Consider the following 22,557-nt stretch of genomic DNA (forward strand, 5'->3'; position numbering starts at 1 on the left):
ATGGATTATGTTTCCCAAACTATTAATTGGTAATCGACAAATATTGATTTTCTTTTTTAAATGCCTCAGTTACAATCTGTAGCTATTTAGAAGAGTATGTGGGCTATTTTGTAGTTGGGCCATGATTCCACACCTGCTAAGGGAGAGATAGAGAAGAAGGCAGAGACAGGGCAGGAGTTATAAACCGTCACCTGTCATAGTCACCCAGTCTATATCTTGAGCACTTTCCCTGTGTCAGGCATTTGCTTGGTACTCAGGTTGTAAGAATAAATCTGCCCTCGTGGAACTTACAGGCGAGGAGTCGGGGGAGTAAGAGACAGACATTAAACAATTCTTCAATACATAATGACAAGCTATGATAAATGCTCTGAGGAAAAGGTACAGGATGGAGGGCATGGGGGTGGGGTGGGAGAATGTCAGTCTGTGGCAGGGGAACCCCACCTGCCAGCGTCAGGTCACCCTCAGCCCTTTCCTGAACCTCTCCCACAAGTGCCCCCTCACTCTGGCTCAGGAAGAGAAATTTACTCCACCGCCCCATGCCACCCCTGGACAGACTAAGACCTTGTCTTACTCTGGAGCCTCTCAGATCAGATCCAGCAAGTCTGGATGCGTGCTTTAAACCAACCAGGTCCCCATCTGCCACCAGCTGTCAAAAGTTGGAGTCATCGGAAAAGAGAAATGGCATGCACCAGCCCCCTTTCTTCGGCTGTCTCCTCCCTGCAGGCCCTCAGCAGCCTCCACTCCTGACTGTTGCAAAGAGAAACAGTTATAGCCACCTGGGGTTTCAGAACCGCTCTCCTGTTACGGGCTGAATTGTGTCCGCCACCCCCCAAATCATCTGTTGAGTCCTGACCCCAAGTATGGCTTCCCTGGTGGCTCAGTGGGAAAGAATCCGTCTGCCAATGGAGGAGATGCAGCTTCAGCCCTGGGTTGGGAAGATCCCCTGGAGAAGGAAATGGCATCTCACTCCAGCATTCCTGCCTGGGAAATCCCATGAACAGAGGAGCCCCGTGGGCTACAGTCCATGGGGTCACCAAGAGCCGGGCACAACTTAGCGACTAAACAACAAAACCACAGGATGTAGAATGTGAGGCACGTTCTGTTTGGAGATAAGGCCTTTGAAAGGAAAAGGAAGGTAAAATGAGGTCAAGTGGGTGGACCCTAATCCAATATGACCGGTCTCCCTACAAGAAAAGATGAGGATACAAACCAAGGAGAAAAACAACGCTGCTGACAGCTTGATCTGGGCGTCTAGCCTCCAGAACCGTGAGAAAATAAACACCTGTTGTTGCAGCCGCCCAGCCCACGGTGTTTTCTTATGCGGGCCCTAGCTCTCCATTCAGGGAGGAGGCACTGAGGCTGGACAGGGTGTGGGGGAGGGGCACCACTTGGGCACCGCCCTGGGGTGCAGGGCTCCCCATCCCTGCCCAGCTGGTTTCTCTACCTTTTGTTTCCAACCCCCTGCTGTGTATATAGCTTATTCTTCCTGAACGCACCTCAGATCTAATTTCCCCACACAGAACACCTTCTGCCACCCAGCTCCCCCTACCCAGCAGGGTCTGAGCAAACAGCCTGGTTCTGTACCTGGAGCCCTGAGGGTTAGGATCTAAGTCAGTGTTTCTCAAACATTAAAATGTTGATTCCTGGGCTCTTTCACCCCAATATCTCTTGGGTGGGGCTCAAAAGTTTATATGTTTAAATCTTCCAGACCCAGGGATTGAGCCTGAGTCTCCTGCATTGCAAGCAGATTCTTTGCCATCTGAGCCACCAGGGAAGCCCGATAAGTTCCCAGGAGGTACTGATGCAGCCTCTTTCCCCGGGACCCCCCAAGGACTCACCCTTCAGAGCAGCTGCTTCCTTTCCTCTCCCCACCCCGGGCCCTTGAGCCTTTGCCCAGCTTCATCCTGCCAGGAATTCTCTGCTGCCAAGTCGACACGGTGGTCAGATCCTGGGGCTTCCCAACTCAGGATAAAGTTGAGAGGTTGTGCTACTTTTTAAAGGAAAAGGCTTATTGGAATCTGAACCAGAACTGGAATGGTTCCAGTCCCAAGGATCATTTGTTGTTGTTCAGTTGCTAAGTCGTGTTTGACTTTGCGACCCCACGGACTGTAGCCCACCAGGCTCCTCTGTCCCTGGGATTCTCCAGGCAAAAATGCTGGGAGTGGGTTGCTATTTCCTTCTCCACCAAAGGAGAATAGGGTAGCTTAAAAAAAACACACAGAAATCTAGACCGACTCCCGGATGCAGACCTCCCTGCAAGACAAAAGACAGGCTACTGTGATCACCTTTTCTATATGTAATCGATCAAAAGGAGCGCCAGCGAGGGTAAGTGACTTGTCCTGGGGAACAGCACGTTATAGCAGAGGCTGAGCAAGAACCCAGGTCTCCTTTGGTGTAGCTGTGTGCTCCCCCCTTCTCACCTGCCTTTTCTGGGCCAAAGAGGGTCTCCTCTCACCCTGCCCGTTCTTACCTCTCTCCATCCCACTTCCCTGTGACCCAGCTGGGCCCTGGCATTTCCAGCCGTTGCTGAAATGGAGCCCCAGAGGACTATAAAACTTGCCAAAAGGAGAAGAGTGGGGAAAGCGGCAGAAAAGGAGGGAGAGAGGTAGAAACCTTTTGTGGGGAGGGAAGGGGAAGCCCCCCATTGGTGGCCAGGAAGTTGGGGGCGGAGCTTCTCCTGGGACCTGCCCACATGTACCACCAACTCTGCCTCTGACCCCTGCAGGGTTCCGGCTGCAGCCCCAGAAACCACAACGCCCTGCTGGCTTCTAAGGAACCAGCTTCTGGCTTCCCTCTGCAACAGGCTGCGTGCTTCAGACCCTGAGGTTAGTTACTGCAGGCTTCGCACCCCTCGACCTGGACTTCTGCTGACACCCAATCCAGCCGGTGGGGCTGGAGCTGGGGTGGGGCACTGGGGGTAGACAGCGGACCCTGCCCGGTGCAGGTGAGACTGACAGCGGGGAGAGCTGCCCCAGGCGCCCCACCCCACCCTCATGCCACCTGGAGAGAAACTGGACCCGCTTCCTGACACTTTCATCCTGCAGCCTCCAGTCTTCCACCCGGTGAGCAGCCGCTCAGGTCTGGAATCTCCTGGGTCTCAGGGCTCCCCCTTCCAGCTGGGCCAGGTCTCCCAGGTTCGCAGGGGGCTGGAGAGGCCCTGAGTCATGGACCCTGTTTCCCCAGCCCCTGCCCATGGCACTTGGAAGGCCCTCCTGAACTTGAAGTGACTGACAGCTCATTCTCACTTGCTTGTCAATGAGCTCGTGGGGTGATTGCATTTTAAAAGCAGTAGAGCCTGAAGACAGTGCTGTCTCCTATTCCACAGTGGGTGGCTAAGAGGGCCTGGGGGGAGTGCGTAGTTTCGCTGGGGGACCCTGATCACTTAGGAAGGGCAGTCTCATCTCCAGCCTGGGAGTCGGGTCAGAACCTCCCAGTCAGTCAGGTTTCCTGGACTCCTCCTTTGGCCCAGTGCCCTGCAGATTTTCTGAAGCCTGACAGTGCATTATAGAAGATCATACTCCCAGGAGACCCACCTTCCCACTAATGAGCACTAATTATCACTTTCTCTTTACTTGGTCCTCTCCTCTCAGGAGAACAGCTTCAGCTCAGTTAATTACAGGCCAAGCCCAGAGCTTGGGAAGTGGGAGGGACTGGCATGCTGAGCCCAGCTAAGCTGTGGGCGCTCTGATAGCCGGGGCCTCCCGATCCTCCCCAGGTTTGAGGGGCCCCTTGCTTTGCAAGCTGCAAGCTCCCGCCTAGAAGGCAGAGCTATTGGGTCTCAGCTCGTCTCGGCAATTTGAGCTTCTGAAAGCTGCCGGGAGTTGGAGAACACTGGGTAAGAGCCCATCTTGTGACGCTGCCCAGTGTGTACCTGAGCAAGTTCACGTTTATTCTGCAGACACCCCTTTAGAGCCCACACTGTGCCAGGCCAGGCACTGAGCCTGTAGAAGCTAAAGACAGGACTTTGGCTTTGAGGGGCTTGTGCCTCCCAGCCATAGGGCTCCGTCTAAGCCAGTCGGCCAAGGGCCTAACTAGCCATGGCAGCAGAGAGCACAGTGAGGGAAGGGATAATTCAGGCACCAAAGTGGATGACCCTTGGAGAAGCAATCAGAGCCTGGGAAGTCAAGTCAGATTTCACAAGGTGGGAGGGAGGGCTGAGGAAACAGTCCCAGAAAGGGCCAGAAGCGGTAAAAGTGTGCATCATCTTTTAGGAATACCAGGGGGAAAGGTGAGCTGAGAAGGTAGACTGTGTCACTATCAGGCATCCATGCCAGGATCTGTGCTCAGATCCCAGCTTGTCCATCCCTCTGCCTCCCAGTTCCCAGGCTCTGGCCTATAAGCAGTCGTCGGGGAGCCTGGACACCAGGCTGCTGGAGGCCAGGGTGGCAGCCAGGGGACTGCAAACCTCAGTGGGGTCACTACTGTGCCCTGGGAGCTGAGAGGAGGGCTGGGCTGGTGCTCCAAGGGGGCAGTGGAGCTGAATCTGGCTTCCCCCGTGCAGTGTGGCCTGGGTGTTGTGAAGGTCCAAGAAAGGAGAGGAAATGAAAGAGAACATTTCAGAGAAAACTTATTTTTCCCCATCAAGACTTTTTCTGTTTGGGGTGGGACAGTTATCTTGTTCTTCTTCCCTCCCCATCCCACCCCCAACACAGGGGTCCCTAGGCCCTTTCTCCAACCTGGTATGGATGAGTTTCTTCTCTGTCCAGGTAATTCCTTATGTCACAACAATTTTTGGTGGCCTGCGAGCAGGCAAGATGGTCATGCTCCAGGGAGCAGTCCCTCTAAATGCACGCAGGTAAGGGGAGTACTCCACGGGGCTTCCTGTCTGCCTTCAGGGTCTCTGGGAGTCTCTGACCAGAGGTGCCCTTTGAGAGCCTCACCTCCCCGCCAGGTTCCAGGTGGACTTCCAGTGCGGCTGCAGCCTGCATCCCCGGCCAGATATCGCCATCCACTTCAACCCTCGCTTCCACACCACCAAACCTCACGTCATCTGCAACACCCTGTACCATGGGCGCTGGCAAGTTGAGGCCCGGTGGCCCCACGTGGCCCTGCAGAGAGGGGCCAGCTTCCTCATCCTCTTTCTCTTTGGAAATGAGGAGATGAAGGTGAGCAGGAGGGGACACCAGGGCTTCCCAGGTGGTGTTCGTGGTAAAGAACCTGCCTGCCAACGCAGGAGGTACAAGAGACGACCCCTGGGTCGGGAAAATCCCCTGGAGGACATGGCAACCCACTCCAGTATTCTTGCCTGGAGAATTCCATAGACAGGAGCCTGGAGGGCTGCAGTCCATAGGGTTGCAAAGAGTCGGACACGACTGAAGCGACTTAGCACGCACGGGAGGGGACATCACGGAGTCCAGAACTCGTGTCCTTCTGCTTCCCTTTCCTTCAGCCATTCCCCTTGTCACTATGTTAAGGGGTATTTGGAGGGATGGAGCACAGAGTCCAGTGCTCAGAGGACCAAAGAGCTGCCACGCCCGGTTCCAAGCTGCTCTGGGCGCACATGGCCCGGCACACATGGCGGCATTCAGCAGACGCCATGGTGCTGCCGCTGTCACGGGGGCATCTAGAGAGCGCTGCAGATGCCGGGCGCTGTTCTCAGCTCACTGACTCCTCACAACCACCCATGAGGAAGGAACTGTCATTCTCCCCCTCACACAGAAGAGTGGGGAGGGAAGGGAGAGAGAAACCTGGCCTCAAGGCTTTCACTGCTGATGCGAACTCCTGCCAGAAGGATCTACAGACTTCTCCAGGGCAGAGGGAGCTGGTGCCAGCCAGCACTGCAGGGAGGGACAGCGGTCCCAGAGCCCCTGCGGCTCCTCACCTGTGGATGGGGCAGGCGGAGGGCTGCTGCGGCTGCTGGCAGGTCAGCTGAGAGGCTAAAGGGGGCCAGTGTGGTGTGTCAGGGGCCAGGCGGGGCGTTGAACGTGCTCTGCCTGCCAGTTCCACAACCTTGGGGAGGCTACTTAAGTTCCCCCAAGCCTTGGGCACCTGTCTGTAAAACATACTTGCCTCCTAGAGTTGGTGTGAAGTTAGAAGAGGAAAATTCCAGTAAGAGACTCAATGGACGTCTGGCACGTCAGTATGGTCTCAGCCTCGTCTGTCTCTCCAGGTGAGTGTAAATGGACAGCACTTCCTCCACTACCGCTACCGGCTCCCGCTGTCTCGGGTAGACACCCTGGGCATATTTGGCGACGTCTCGGTGATGGCTGTTGGATTCCTGAACATCAACGTAAGTTCCTCTGGGGCCAAGACCTGGGTGGCAGCAGCCTCTGACTTCCCCTGATGCCTGGACAAGCCTGGGACCCCCTTCCATCCCAGACAAGTCCTGACACCAATTAGAGCCAAGGTGGAGGGCATCCATCCAGGTGTTGGACAAGGCGGGGGTGAGGGACGAGGTGACCGCAGAAGAGGGGCCCAAGAGCCTGGGGCAGAAGTCTGTCCTGGACGTGAAAGTGAACGTCGCTCAGTTATGTCTGACTGTTTGCAACCCCATGGACTGTAGCCTGCCAGGCTGTTCGGCCCATGGAATTCTCCAGGCAAGAATACTGGAGTGGGAAACTGGGGGATCATCCCAGCCCAGGATTCAAGCCCAGGTCTTCCACATTGCAGGCAGATTGTTTACCATCTGAGCCACCAGGGAAGCCCATGAATACTGGAATGGATAGCCTATCCCTTCTCCAGGGGATCTTCCCGACCCAGGAATCAAACCAGGGCCCCTTGCATTGCAGGCAGATTCTTTACCAACTGAGCTGCCACCTGAGCTCTCCTGGGCGTGGAGTCTGGTCAGTGTGGAGCAGTGGCCAGAAGGCAAATGACTTGGAGTCTTGGAGCTGTGGGACCCAAACGTAGCACTGGCTGTATCATTCCCAGCTGAGGAGCTGATTTAAAAGTGCAGATTTCTGGGACCCACCACCAGAGATTCTGATTTAGTAAGTCAGAGGTAGGGCCCAGGAATCAGCTGGATCAACATGCCAGGTTTAAGAAGCCCTGACAAGGCCTCTGGGGAGAGGAGGAGCTACCAAGGCCACAGCCGGCCTCTGCCCTCCTTCCCAGGCACAGCAGGGCAGGCAGGAGGCAAATCAATAAAGCTCTAGACTTGCAGCGGTCCTGAATCCTGCCTGTTGCTTTTTCTCTCTCCCGACAGCCATTTGCGGAGGGTGGCAGCGAGTATCCGGTTGGACACGTGAGTCTTGGGAGCTGGGTTAGCCTTTGCTGTCCCAGCCATCCCAGCTGAGCCAGTACCCCACCCTCTGACCCCAGTGGGACCTGCCACTCGCTGGACTGCTGCTCATATTGCACAAGGCCCAGCTGCCCCCTCCCTCACTGCACAGTCACCATGGTTACAGCTGGCCCTGCCTCAGTCCATGGGAGCCTGGATTTGCCTCTCCCTGGTACCAAGGCCAGCTAGGGAGGACAGATGGGGTGGGCTGACTTCCTGGAGTGGGCAGGGCCCAGCCTTTCTCCCAGATCCATCTCAGATGGAGCTTCAGCAACCCTGCAAGGTAGCAGGTTGGCCTGCAGGGCAGAAGGGAGATGAGACCCAGGGACTCAGCCAGGGTCACACAGTGAGTGAATGACAGACTCTCCATCCAGTTCTTCCCCGTTATTCCAGAGCCAGTGTCCACCTGAATTCAAGAGGGCCCCACTGGAGGGCCAGTCATTTTCCTGTATTATCTCTGAGAGAAGCAAACCCCCGGTATCCCCAACTTTTAAGGATCCCTTTCATTGAGTGAGCACCACGTGGCCTCCATGTCCCCTCTTTCTTTTCTTGACAGCCCTTCCTGCTGAGGAGCCCGGAGCTGGTGAGTGACCTCTGCCCCTGCGTCTGGTGGAGGGACAGTCCCTCACCTGCTCTGTCAGGGCTGGGAGGGCGCCCTCACCTGGCGGGAAATGGCCCCCAGCACCAGGATTTCCCCTTGAATTGCAAGTTGTGGGTGAACCGGCAACTTCAGGCTGAAGCTCCAGCGTCATTTTACCTATTCTCCATTTATTCAGCACACAATTTTCTGATAGTCGTCCCTGCTAGGTCCAGCACCAGGCTGTAGGGTGGAGGTACATAGCAGCTCCACCTCTAGCTGTTTACAGGCTGGTGGGGAGGCAGACCAAGGAATGAGCCATTACCATTTGGAGCATAGCATTAGGGGCTCACAGCACAGGGGGGCAGGCGAAGAGATGGGGAGGCCAGGGAGAGCAGAGTACAGGAAGCCAGCCTGCAGTAGGTGTATAGTAACTGAGCAGAGCTGTTTCCTCCTGGATGCAGGTGCAGAGGCAGAGATTTACCTGCCTCGGGGCTCCCTGGGCCCTAAGGACAGCCTAGGAAGCAGCTCCTGGGGGCAGTAGCGCTCCCCAACCCCCTCTGTGAGATCCCCCCACCCTCGCCTCTCAGTGATTTGCTGTGTTCCTTCAGGAGGTGCCCTGCTCGCATGCCCTTCCCCAGGGTCTCTGGCCTGGACAGGTCATCATAGTGCGGGGACTGGTCTTACCGGAGCCAAAGGAGTAAGTATGCAGAACTGGGGGTGGGAGTGGGGGACAGGACGCATCTCTGTGCCAGGCACGAGCTTCAGAAGCATCACCTCTTCAATCTCCAGCTCTACTGCTTAGTCCCCACCTTCCCGGTGAGGAGACAGAGGAGCGGAGAGCAGAAGTAAGTTGCCCAAGGTCACAGAGCCTGTGAAAGTCTGACCTGGGATTGGTTCCAGGGCTCAGGTGGCTTTGTGGCACCAGCAGCTCCGATTCTGGGAGTGTCTTCCCAGCCTGGATGTGTGGTCAGGCCAGCCAGCCTCCCACCACAGGTCCCACATGCAGCCTTGGGAAAAGCCCTTTAAAGACCCAGGCTGGGACTTCCACGGCAGCCCAGTGGTTAGGACTCTGCGCTTGCAGTGAAGGGGCACAGGTTTGCTCTCTGGTCAGGAAACTAAGATTCCCTCATGCCTCTCAGCCAAAAAAAAATAAAAACTAGAGAATAAAAGTGTACAACTTGAGAAGTCGCAAACAGATGAGAGGACCTGATCTCCCACAGTGCCCTGGTTTAGGAAACACCGCCAGGGGAGCCCAGAAAGGAGGTCCCGCACTGGGAGGTGGGGACTTAGAGGAACTCTAGTCAAATGGATGCTGCCTGACTTCTCCCACAGGGGGAGCTACTACTTCATTCCTCAAATATGCAGGCTCCAGTAAGAGAAGTATCTTTCTTTGCTTTCCTTCTTCCTCCTCATCCTTCCTTCTCTCCTTCTTTCCTTCTTTCTGGAACTGCACTGGATCTCATGACGTTTCTGGACCCGATTTCCTGGGTTTCACTTCTGTTGCACGTGTGCCTGCTAAGTCGCTTCAGTCGTGTCCGATTCTGTGCAACCCTACGGACTGTAGCCTGCCAGACTTCTCTGGCCATGGAATTCTCCAGGCAATAATACTGGAATGGGTCATCGTTTCTTTCTCCAGGGGAGCTTGCCGACCCAGGGTTCAAACCCGTATCTCTTATGTCTCCTGCATTGGCAGGTGGGTTCTTTACCACCAGCACCACCTGGCAAGCCCTTGACTTCTGTTGAGGACACTTCAAATCTGAGCAGCTTCACAGCAGTGACCTTTCCTTTCTGTGCCTTAGTTTCCTTGTCTGTAAAAGGGGGTAAAAATAGTCCAGCTTTAGGGATTATGCCAGGCATATAGCAAGTGGTCCACAAATGTGGTGGAGGAGCGGGGGAGTAAGGAAAATGCCGTGTATTTTCCCTGGCCTATCCCCTTCTGTTTTGTTCTTCTTTTTTAAGTCACTGACCTGACTAAACCCTTGCCCTGCATGCTCTTGATCAGGTCTGTGAATTCTAGGCAGGATTGCAGGACAGCCCTCGGCAGCATGGGCCTCAAAAGCCAGGCACGACTGGTTTGGATTCCAGGTTTTGCCTTTTATAAACTGCGGTCTTGGGCAAGCCACTCCACCCCTCTGAGCCCTGAGTTCCTCCATTGGAAAAAAAGGAGAAAGATAATCCCACCTGAATAGGGAAGATGAAAAAGTTTCCAGCGAACAAAAGAACCCCTGCTCCTTCCCAAACTTGGAGACAGGAAGCCAGATCTTAGCTCAGAGTCACATGGTTATTAGTAGTTGACACACAGATCGTTTTACTGTTCTCTCTCAAGGGCCATGAATTCACATGTCCTCAGGGGCCAGGCAGGTCATGTAAACAGTGAGGCACCAGGTTGGGAATGTGGTGAAGTGGAAAGAATATTTCTATAGATCTTCTGATGCCAGATCTTCTGAATTTTTTTTAAAAAAGAAGCCAAAAGTTTCAAACACTTTCTCAGTTTTCGAAAATGGTAACACTTTAAAGTTGAACAATACCGGGGACCAGCCAGAACATTTCTTTAGGTTAGGTCAGCCCTGGGCCACCGACCTCAAGGCTTAGCACAGCTGCTGCTGCTGCTGCTGAGTCGCGTCAGTCATGTCCGACTCTGTGCAACCCCATAGACAGCAGCCCACCAGGTTCCCCCATCCCTGGGATTCTCCAGGCAAGAACACTGGAGTGGGTTGCCATTTCCTTCTCCAAATGCATGAAAGTGAAAAGTGAAAGTGAAGTCGCTCAGTCGTGTCCGACTCCTAGCAACCCCAGGGACTGCAGCCGACCAGGCTTCTCCGTCCATAGGGTTGTCCAGGCAAGAGTACTGGAGTGGAGTACCATCGCCTTCTCTGCTTAGCGCAGCACCTGGTGTTTACTTAGCAAGCCCACAAGCACCTTCTCCGACCCCTTCCCACAGTTTCACGCTCAGTCTGCGAGACGAGGCCGCCCATGTTCCAGTGATGCTCAGGGCGTCCTTTGCAGACAGAACTCTGGCCTGGGTCTCCCGCTGGGGCCGGAAGAAGCTGATCTTGGCCCCCTTCCTCTTCTACCCCCAGCGATTCTTCGAGGTGGGTCAGAGCCCAGATCCCTGGTCCCTCTGGGGTGGAGCGCAGAGCTGCACTCCCATCCGGGAGAGCGGGGGTATGTCCAGGGAGTGGGGGTGCGGTTTGTGGAGCCAGAGCCACTAGAAGAGAGGAAATCAGTGGGGTTGATCTCACACCCTGAAACACCAATGTAATTAATCAAAGTGGGCCCTGGCCTCAGCATTATTTAAAAGCCCTGCTAATGGCTCCAATGTACAGCTGAGGTTGAGACCACTTTTCCAGGAGAAGCAACCCCTGTTACAGATGGTGAAACGGAGGGTGGGGCATCAGGCAGGCAAGGGAGGGTCTGGAAGCCTGCAGCACCCCATGCCCTTCTGTACCAGGTGCTGCTCCTGTGCCAGGAGGGAGGCCTGAAGCTGGCGCTCAACGGGCAGGGCGTGGGGGCCACCAGCCTGGGCCAGCAGGTCCTGGAGCAGCTACGGGAACTGCAAATCAGTGGCAGCGTCCAGCTCTACTGTGTCCACTACTGAGGAGGGAGCCAGAGGGCCCAGCCAGAGAAGAGGACCTGCCTATACCGCGGGCCCCACCAGCTGACCCCACTCTCCTCCCCTTGTTAAAAGTGTCCCCACGATGTCAGGCCTGGCTCACCTCCGGAACCAGGAGCCTGAGTCTGCAGATGCTTTGGGCCCCACAGCAGAAGGTGGGCACAAGAATGTGAAGGCTCCGGAAACTCTGCAGCTCCCTCTTCTGAGAGCCTGGGATTTGGCCCTGCCGTCATTCAAGGGCCTCTAAAAGGAGATAGATACTCCAAATGAAGCCTAACAAAGGTACCCCAAAGTACAGCAGCTTTAAAAATTGAGATATTTATTTCCTTCTCACATAAGCAGAAAATGGTTCAGGTCAGTGGGTAAGTCTGCTCCCTGTGGACCTTCTGGGTCATCCCACCAACCCCAGAGCATCAGCATCACCTGCATGGCTGAAGCATGGTCACCACTGAATCTAGATTTCAACCACTGAGAAGGCAAATAGAGAATACGGACAAGGCTCCCCTGATGTCATAAGCCCAGGCCTGGGATTGGCACACACTATTTGCTGTCACATCTCATTGGCAAATACTCACTTACATGGCCACACTGTCTACAAGGAAGGCTGGAAGTGTTCTCTGTGAGATGACCATATGCCTGGTCATCTGTGATTCCTGGTATATTTGATATTATTTGTATGATCTTATTTTGTGTTTTCTACTTACTATTGCTATTTTGTCCTTATATTTTCAGCTTTCATACTTACTATTGGATTATTTTTTGCTTAAGCTAATTTGGACGTTATGAATTCCATTTTATATACTTCTAGTGGTTATCCATACTTTTTATTTTATTTTTTAATTAACATGTAACATTGACTTTCCAGGATGGGTAAAATTCTAGATTTGTGTGATGACCACCAATACAATCAGGATATATAACTCCCATCATTCCAAAAAACTCCTTGGTGTCGCTTCTGTGTAATCATACCTTCTCCACCCCCTCCTTTAACCCCCAGCAACTCACTGATCTCCTCTCCATTACTGTATTTTGCATTTTGAGAATATCCTATAAATGGAATCAGGTAGGATATGACCGTTTGAAACTGGTTTGTTTCAATCACCAGTACCCTTGGGTACTGATCAAGTTGCTGTGTGGTAACACTGAGCCATTTCTATTTATTATTAACACTCAGTATGATTCTATTGTACCGCCATATATCTGTTGACCCACTGAAGAACATTTGAGTGGTTTTCAGTTTTTGACAATTATGAATAGAGCTGCTAAAAACATTTGCATACAAGTCTTTGTATGAATGTAACTTTTCATTTCTCTTGGTTTAATACTTACCAGTGGGCTTGATGGATTATGTGGTAAATGCATGTTTAATTTGATAAGAAACTGCCAAACTATTTTCCAGAGTTATTTCAGAGTAGCTTTGGGAATTTCACATTTCCACCACCAATCTATGAAATTTCCAGTTGTTCAGCATGCTCATCAATACTTGTTATTGTCGGGATTTTTTATGTTAGCCATCTTGATATGTAGAGGTATCTCATTGTGGCTTTAGTTTGTATTTCCCTAGCAGCTAAAGCGGAGAATGCAATGGCACCCCACTCCAGTACTCTTGCCTTGAAAAATCCCATGGACGGAGGAGCCTGGAAGGCTATAGTGCGTGGGGTCACTAAGAGTCAGACACGAATGAGCGACTTCACTTTCACTTTTCACTTTCATGCATTGGAGAAGGAAATGGCAGCCCACTCCATGTTCTTGCCTGGAGAACCCCGGGGATGGGGGAACCTGGTGGGCTGCCATCTATGGGTTCACACAAAGTCGGACACGACTGACGTGACTTAGCAGCACCAGCAGCAGCAGCTAAAGATATTGAGCATCTTTTCATGTGCTAATTTTCCATCTGTCTATTCTCTCAGAAGTGCTGTCCCCTTCTTTATTTTCTGGAATTTTGTAAAATTTGGGACTTTCTTTAAACTGTTCATGAAATTTCCTGGGGAAGCTATCTAGACCTGGATATTTCCATTTGGAAGATTTTCTAATTAAAAATTCAATTCCTTTAATAGGACATAGGAATAGACTGTGTATTTTATATTGGGTTGGTTTTGTTAGTTTGCTTTTCAAGAAATTGATCCATTTAATCTAGATTCCATATATATGCATGACTATGCAGTATTTGATTTACTCTTTCTGACTACTTTACTCTGTATAACAGGTTCTAGATTCATCCACCTCACTACAACTGACTCAAATTCGTTCCTTTCTATGGCTGAGTAATATTCCATTGTACATATGTGCCCTATCTTCTTTATCCATTCATCTATCAATGAATATCTAGGTTGCTTCCATGTCCTGGCTATTATAAATAGTGCTGCAATGAACACTGGGGTGCATGTGTCTTTTCGAATTGTGGTTTTCTCAGAGCATACGCTCAGTAGTGGGGTTGTTGGGTCATATGGTAATTTATTCCTAATTTGTTAAGGAATCTTCATACTGTTCTCCATAGTGGCTATACCAATCTACATTTAATCTTAGTCATCAAATGTAATACATACATAGAGTGCATAATATGATTTTCTTACCTCTTCAATGTCTATGGGGTCTTTAGTGAAAACCCTTCTTTCATTTCTGATATTGGTCATTTGAATCTTTTTCCCTTTTTTTCTTTGTCAGTATCACTAGAGTTTTACCAATTTAATTGGTATTTTCAGAAAAATAGGTTTGACCCTATTGATTTTCTCTACTGTTTTCTGTTTCCAACTTTATAGATTTCTGCCTTTATCTTTTTTATTTCCTTCTTTTTACTTGCTTTGGTTTATTTTGCACTTTTTTTCTATTTCTTCAGTTGAAAGCTCAGAGTACTTATTTTAAACTTTTCTTCTTTTAGGTATAAGCATTTAAGATAATACATTTTTTCTCAGCACTTTACCTATACCACACAAATTTTGATATTTTGTGTTCGCATTTTTGTTCATTTTAAAATATTTGCTGGGGTGGTCCTAAGATGGCAGAGGAGTAGGATGGGGAGACCACTTTCTCCCCCACAAATTCATCAAAAGAACATTTGAACGCTGAGAAAATTCCACAAAACAACTTCTGAATGCCAGCAGAGGACATCAGGCACCCAGAAAAGCAGCCCATTGTCTTTGAAAGGAGGTAGGGAAAAATATAAAAGATAAAAAGAGAGACAAAAGAGGTAGGGAAGGAGCTCCATCCCAGGAAGGGAGTCTTAAAAAGAGAGAAGTTTCCAAACACCAGGAAACACCCTCACTGCTGAGTCTCTGGTGAGCCTTGGAACCACAGAGGGCAACATAACCGGGAGGAAAAATAAATAATTAAAACCCACAGACTACATGCCCAACGGTAACTCCCCCAGCGGAGAAGCAGCGCAGACACCTGCATTCGCCACTAGCAAGAGGGGCTCGGCAGGGAGGCGCAGGCTGCATTGCTTAGAGTAAGAACCGGGCCCGAATGCCCCAAGGGCAATCTGAGGGAACTAACTTGGGATAGCAAACCAGACTGTGGGATAACTACCACGTGAAAAACCCTAACCTAAGACACCACCAGGCCCACTCACAGAATAAAGGACTGACTAGAGCTATGCAAAAAGCCCTAACATAAGACACCGTCAGGACTGCTCTCAGAACAAAGGTCTGAGCAGAGCTAAACGGCTGCAGACCGGCCCATCCCCCTCTGGTGACAGGCAGGCAAGGGCAGCCAGGGCCGGAAGAGGGCAATCGCAGCCCCAGAGATGAATTATCTACCAAACTGCAAGCAGGCTTCGTTGCTAACCAAGACCTCTTGGGATTCTGGACGGTCAACATCTGCCTGAGAAGGTGAGCCAGTTGTACACCAAGAAAACCGAGCAACAGGGACGTGGGAGGCGTTAAGTCGCAGCGACCGCGCTCGCCAAACACCTGGTCACCTGAGCTGCTTGGACCTGGGAAGGGCACAAAACGCAGGCCCAATCGAGTCTGCACCTCTGAGGACTACCTGAGTACCTGAACCTGAGTGGCTTAGACCGGGGAAGTGGATACAACCCAGGGCCGGCATCAGACAGTTCCCGGCAGAGCAACCTAGGGCCTAAGCAGTGTAGACAGGGAAAGCACACACGCCGTGAGCCGAGGCAAACCCAGTGTGGCTGAGACACTGCGAGCACATGCCAGAGTTATTTGTTTGCAGCATCCCTCCCTCCGAACAGCACAACTGAACAAGTGAGCCTTAAAAAGTGTCCACCACCACCCCCTTGTGCCAAGGCAGAACTGAAGAGACCAGCAAACAGAAGAAGCTAAAACAGAGGGAACCACCTTGGAAGTGACAGGTGCAATAGATTAAAACCCTGTAGATAGTACCAACTACATAGGAAGGGGCCTATAGATTTTGATAAATATAAGCCAGAACAAGGAACTATCTGAAAATGAACTGACCGCACACTGCCCACAACAACAAAAGAGAAAGTCCTAGATATATTTCTACTATTTTTACTATCATTCTTTATTTTATTTTATTTTTAATTCCTCTATTACTCCTTTAACTTTCATTTTTATAACCTACTATTACTTTGCAAAAAAAAAAGAGAGACCCTATTTTTTAAAGCAAACTTCATCTATATATATATTTTATAATTTTTGTGACTTTGATTTTTCTTTCTCTTTGTCTTTAATATTGTATTTTTGAAAATCCAACCTCTACTCTAGATTTTTAATATTTACTTTTTGGTATTTAGTATCAATTTTCTACCTTTAAGAACACAATCTTCAGTACCATTTTTACTTGGGAGCAAGATTACTGGCTTGACTGCTCTCTCCCCTTTTGGACTCTCCTTTTTCTCCACCAGGTTGCCTCTATCTCCACCCTCCCCCTTCTCTTCTCTACCCAACTCTGTCAATCTCTCTGTGTGTTCCAGATGGTGGGGAACACTTAGGGAACTGATTAATGGCTGGATCTGTCTCTCTCCTTTTGATTCCCCCCTTTATCCTCCTGACCACCTCTGTCTCATCTTCCCTCTTCTCTTCTCTGTATAACTCAGTGAACACCTCTGAGGGGCCCAGACTGGAGTGCACATAAGGAAGTGATTACTGGCTAGCTTGCTCTCTCCTCTTTTGATTCCACCTCATCTCATCCTGGTCACCTCTATCTCCCTCCTCCTTCTTCTCTTCTCTATGTAACTCTGGGAACCTCTCTGGGTGTCCCTCACTGTGGAGAAACTTCTCATTTTTAACCTAGATGTTTTATCAACAGTACTGGTATAGATGGAGAAGTCTTGAGGCTACTGTAAAAATTAGATGGAAAACCAGAAGCAAGAGGCTTAAGTCCAAATCCTGAGAACACCAGAGAACTCCTGACTCCAGGGAACATTAATCGACAGGAAGTCATCAAACGCCTCCATACCTACACTGAAACCAAGCACCACCCAAGAACCAACAAGTTCCAGAGCAAGACATACCATGCAAATACTCCAGCAACACAGGAACATAGCCCTGAGCTTCAATATACAGGCTGCCCAAATCACTCCGAACCCACTGACATCTCATAACTCATTACTGGACACTTCATTATACACCAGAGAGAACAAGTCCAGCCCCACCCACCAGAACACCAACAGAAGCTTCCCTAACCAGGAAACCTTGATAAGCCACCCATACAACTCCACCCACAGTGAGGAAACTCCACAATAAAGAGAACTCCACAAACTGCCAGTATACAGAAAGGCCACCCCAAACACAGCAATATAAACAAGATGAAGAGACAGAAGACTACACAGCAGGTAAAAGAACAGGATAAATGACCACCAAGCCAAACAAAAGAGGAAGAGATAGGGAATCTACCTGATAAAGAATTCCAAATAATGATAGTGAAAATTATCCAAATCTTGAAAACAAAATGGAATCACAGATAAATAGCCTAGAGACAAGGATTGAGAAGATGCAAGAAAGGTTTAACAAGGACCTACAAGAAACAAAAAAGAGTCAATATATGATGAATAATGAAATAAATGATATCAAAAACACTCTGGAGGGAACAAATAGAATATCGGAGGCAGAAGATAGGATTAGTAAGGTAGAAGATAGAATGGTAGAAATAAATGAATCAGAGAGCAAAAAAGAAAAACAAATTAAAATAAATGAGGACAATCTCAGAGACCTCAGAGACAACGTTAAGTGCCCCAACATTCGAATCATAGGAGTCCCAGAAGAAGAAGACAAAGAGAAAGACCATTAGAAAATACTTGAGGAGATAATAATTAAAACTTCCTTAAAATGGGGAAGAAAATTATCAGCCAAGTCCAAGAAACCCAGAGAGTCCCAAACAGGATAAACCCAAGGCGAAACACCCCAAGACACACATTAATCAAATTAACAAAGATCAAACACAAAGAACAACTATTAAAAGCAGCAAGGGAAAAACAACAAATAACACACAAGGGGAATCCCATAAGGATAACAGCTGATCTTTCAATAGAAACTCTTCAGGCAAGGAGGGAATGGCAAGACATACTTAAAGTGATGAAAGAAAATAACCTACAGCCCAGATTACTGTACCCAGCAAGGATCTCATTCAACTATGAAGGAGAAATCAAAAGCTTTACAGACAAGCAAAAGCTGAGAGAATTCAGCACCACCAAACTAGCTCTCCAACAAATGCTAAAGGACCTTCTCTAGACAGGAAACACAAAAAGGGTGTATAAACTCAAACCCAAAACAATAAAGTAAATGGCAATGGGATCATACTTATCAATAATCCCCTTAACTGTAAATGGGTTGAATGCCTCAACCAAAAGACAAAGACTGGCTGAATGGATACAAAAACAAGACCCCTATATATGCTGCCTACAAGAGACCCACCTCAAAACAAGGGACACATACAGACTGAAAGTGAAGGGCTGGAAAGATATTCCATGCAAATAGAGACCAAAAAAAGCAGGAGTAGCAATACTCATATCAGACAAAATAGACTTTAAAACAAAGGCTGTGAAAAGAGACAAAGAAGGCCATTACATAATGATCAAAGGATCAATCCAAGAAGAAGATATAACAATTATAAATATATATGCACCCAACATAGAAGCACCACAATATGTAAGACAAATGCTGCTGTTGCTAAGTCACTTCAGTCTTGTCTGACTCTGTGCGACAAATGCTAACAAGTAAGAAAGGGGAAATTAACAATAACACAATAATAGTGGGAGACTTTAATATCCCACTCACACCTATGGATAGATCAACTAAACAGAAAATTAACAAGGAAACACAAACTTTAAATGATACAATAGACCTGTTAGACCTAATTGATATCTATAGGACATTTCACCCCAAAACAATGAATTTCACCTTTTTCTTAAGCGCACATGGAACCTTCTCCAGGATAGGTCACATCTAGGGTCATATATCTAGCCTTGGTAAATTTTTTAAAACTGAAAAAATTCCAAGCATCTTTTCTGACCACAATGCAGTAAAATTAGATCTCAATTACAGGAGAAAAACTATTAAAAATTCCAACACATGGAGGCTGAACAACACGCTGATGAATAACCAACAAATCACAGAAGAAATAAAAAAAGAAATCAAAATATGGACAGAAATGAATGAAAATGAAAACACAACAACCCAAAACCTGTGGGACACTGTAAAAGCAGTGATAAGGGGAAGGTTCCTAGCAATACAGGCATCTCTCAAGAAACATGAAAAAAGTCAAGTAAATAACCTAACTCTACACCTAAAGCAACAAGAAAAGGAAGAAATGAAGAACCCCAGGGTTAGTAGAAGGAAAGAAATCTTGAAAATTAGGGCAGAAATAAATGCAAAATAAAAGAAGCCATAGCAAAAATCAACAAAGCCAAAAGCTGGTTCTTTGAAAGGATAAATAAAATTGACAAACCATTAGCCAGGCTCATCAAGATACAAAGGGAGAAAAACCAAATCAATAAAATTAGAAATGAAAATGGAGACATCACAACAGACAACACAGAAATACAAAGGATCATAAGACACTACTATCAGCAACTATATGCCAATAAAATGGACAATGTGGAAAAAAAGGACAAATTCTTAGGAAAGTACAACTTTCCAAAACTGAACCAGGAAGAAATAGAAAATCTTAACAGACCCATCACAAGCATGGAAATTGAAACTGTAATCAGAAATCTCCCAGCAAACAAAAGCCCAGGTCCAGACAGCTTCACAGCTGAATTCTACCAAAAATTTAGAGAAGAGCTAACACCTATCCTACTCAAACTCTTCCAGAAAATTGTGGAGGAAGGTAAACTACCAAACTCATCCCATGAGGCCACAATCACCCTAATACCAAAACCTGACAAAGATGCCACAAAAAAAGAAAACTACAGGCCAATATCACTGATGAACATAGATGCAAAAATCCTCAACAAAATTCTAGCAATCAGAATCCAACAACACATTAAAAACATCATACATCATGACCAAGTGGGCTTTATCCCAGGGATGCAAGGATTCTTCAATATCCGCAAATCAATCAATGTAATACACCACATTAACAAATTGAAAAATAAAAGCCATATGATTATCTCAATAGATGCAGAGAAAGCCTTTGACAAAATTCAACATCCATTTATGATAAAAACTCTTCAGAAAGCAGGAATAGAAGGAACATACCTCAACATAATAAAAGCTATATATGACAAACCCATAGCAACCATTATCCTCAGTGGTGAAAAATTGAAAGCATTTCCGCTAAAGTCAGGAACAAGGCAAGGGTGCCCACTTTCACCACCACTATTCAACATAGTTCTGGAAGTTTTGGCCACAGCAATCAGAGCAGAAAAAGAAATAAAAGGAATCCAAATTGGAAAAGAAGATGTAAAACTCTCCCTGTTTGCAGATGAGAGGATCCTCTACATAGAAAACCCTAAAGACTCCACCAGAAAATTACTAGAGCTAATCAAAGAATATAGTAAAGTTGCAGGATATAAAATCAACACACAGAAATCCCTTGCATTCCTATACACTAATAATGAGAAAATAGAAACAGAAATTAAGGAAGCAATTCCATTCACCATTGCAATGAGAAGCATAAAATACTTAGGAATATATCTACCTAAAGAAACTAAAGACCTATATATAGAAAACTATGAAACACTGGTGAAAGAAATCAAAGAGGACAGTAATAGATGGAGAAACACCGTGTTCATGGAACAGAAGAATCAATATAGTGAAAATGAGTATACTACCCAAAACAATCTACAGATTCAATGCAATCCCTATCAAGCTACCAGCAGTATTTTTCACAGAGGTAGAATAAATAATTTCACAACTCGTATGGAAATACAAAAAAACCTCGAATAGCCAAAGCAATCTTGAGAAAGAAGAATGGAACTGGAGGAATCAACCTGCCTGACTTCAGGCTCTACTACAAAGCCACAGTCATCAAGACAGTATGATACTGGCACAAAGACAGAAATATAGATCAACGGAACAAAATGGAAAGCCCAGAGATAAATCCACACACCTACCGACACCTTATCTTTGACAAAGCAGACAAGAATATACAATGGAGAAAAGATAATCTCTTTAACAAGTGGTGCTGGGAAAACTGGTCAACCGCTTGTAAAAGAATGAAACTAGAACACTTTCTAACACCATACACAAAAATAAACTCAAAATGGATTAAAGATCTAAACGTAAGACCAGAAACTATAAAACTCCTAGAGGAGAACATAGGCAAAACACTCTCCGACATAAATCACAGCAGGATCCTCTATGACCCACCTCCCATAATATCGGAAATAAAAGCAAAAATAAACAAATGGGACCTAATTAAAACTAAAAGCTTCTGCACAACAAAGGAAACTATAAACAAGGTGAAAAGACAGACTTCAGAATGGGAGAACATAATAGCAAATGAAGAAACTGACAAGGAATTAATCTCTAAAATATACAAGCAACTCCTGCAGCTCAACTCCAGAGAAATAAATAACCCAATCAAGAAATAGGCCAAAGAACTAAATAGACATTTCTCCAAAGAAGACATACAGATGGCTAACAAACACATGAAAAGATGCTCAACATCACTCATTATCAGAGAAATGCAAATCAAAACCACAATGAGGTACCATTTCACGCCCGTCAGAATGGCTGTGATCCAAAAGCCTACAAGAAATAAATGCTGGAGAGGGTGTGGAGAAAAGGGAACCCTCTTATCCTGTTGGTGGGAATGCAAACTAGTACAGCCACTATGGAGGACAGTGTGGAGATTCTTTAAAAAACTGGAAGTAGAACTGCCATATGACCCAGCAATCGCACTGCTGGGCATACACACTGAGGAAACCAGAATTGAAAGAGACACGTGTACCCCAGTGTTGATCGCATCACTGTTTATAATAGCCAGGACATGAAAGCAACCTAGATGTCCATCAGCAGACGAATGGATAAGAAAGCAGTGGTACATATACACAATGGAGTATTACTCGGCCATTAAAAAGAATACATTTGAATCAGTTGTAATAAGGTGGATGAAACTGGAGCCTATTATACAGAGTGAAGTAAGCCAGAAAGAAAAACACCAATACAGTATACTAATGCATATATATGGAATTTAGAAAGATGTAACAAACACCCTGTATGTGAGACAGCAAAAGAGACACAGATGTATAGAACAGTCTTATGGACTCTGTGGGAGAAGGGGAGGGTGGGATGATTTGGGAGAATGGCATTGAAACATGTATAATATCATATGTGAAACAAATCACCAGTCTAGGTTCAATGCAGGATACAAGATGATTGGGGCTGCTGCACTGGGATGACCCAGAGGGATGGTATGGGGAGGGAGGTGAGAGGGTTGTTCAGGATGGGGAACACATGTACACCCTTGGTGGATTAATGTTGATGTATGGCAAAACCAATACAATATTGTAAAGTAATTAGCCTCCAATTAAAATAAATAAATTTATATTAAAAAATAAAATAAAACTCAGAAAAAAAATAAAATATTTGCTAATGTCCATTGAGACTTCCTCTTTGGTGGGTGGATTATTTAAAAGTGTGTTATTTAATTCCAAGTGTTGTCAATCATTCTGATATCTTTCTGTATTGAGTTATAGTTTAACTCCATTATGGTCAGGAACACACTTTGTATAATTTCAATTATTTTAAAATTTTCAAGATTTTCTCATGATCCAGA

At 47.4% G+C, this 22,557-nt stretch overlaps 2 protein-coding genes across 2 annotated transcripts in view; both read left to right on the forward strand.

Annotated features, from left to right (window-relative positions):
• The first annotated feature begins 2,993 nt into the window (after window positions 1-2,993).
• LGALS12 (galectin 12) lies at window positions 2,994-11,397 on the forward strand. The gene is made up of 9 exons (XM_052662428.1): window positions 2,994-3,062; window positions 4,707-4,795; window positions 4,892-5,105; window positions 6,110-6,229; window positions 7,145-7,183; window positions 7,776-7,802; window positions 8,408-8,496; window positions 10,741-10,891; window positions 11,251-11,397. Exons 1-9 carry the CDS (start codon window positions 2,994-2,996, stop codon window positions 11,395-11,397), a joined length of 945 nt encoding a protein of 314 aa, XP_052518388.1.
• Window positions 11,398-11,497: 100 nt separating this feature from the next.
• Window positions 11,498-22,557, forward strand: part of LOC128068578 (phospholipase A and acyltransferase 3-like) — a 35,657-nt gene continuing 24,597 nt past the window's right edge. Inside the window, exon 1 of the mRNA XM_052661689.1 lies at window positions 11,498-11,567. Coding sequence (XP_052517649.1) covers window positions 11,498-11,567 — 70 coding nt within the window. The remainder of the gene's footprint in view (window positions 11,568-22,557) is intronic.

This window comes from Budorcas taxicolor, chromosome 25, assembly GCF_023091745.1.
Source record: "Budorcas taxicolor isolate Tak-1 chromosome 25, Takin1.1, whole genome shotgun sequence".
NCBI lineage: Eukaryota > Metazoa > Chordata > Mammalia > Artiodactyla > Bovidae > Budorcas > Budorcas taxicolor.

What these genes read in the sequence shown, in the direction of transcription:
- LGALS12 (XM_052662428.1), top strand. Translation starts at nt 2,994, where the DNA reads ATGCCACCTGGAGAGAAACTGGACCCGCTTCCTGACACTTTCATCCTG. An exon ending in TGCTGAGGAGCCCGGAGCTG is followed by an intron (nt 7,803 to 8,407) that starts GTGAGTGACCTC and finishes GTGTTCCTTCAG; the next exon opens with GAGGTGCCCTGCTCGCATGC. An exon ending in ACCCCCAGCGATTCTTCGAG is followed by an intron (nt 10,892 to 11,250) that starts GTGGGTCAGAGC and finishes CTTCTGTACCAG; the next exon opens with GTGCTGCTCCTGTGCCAGGA.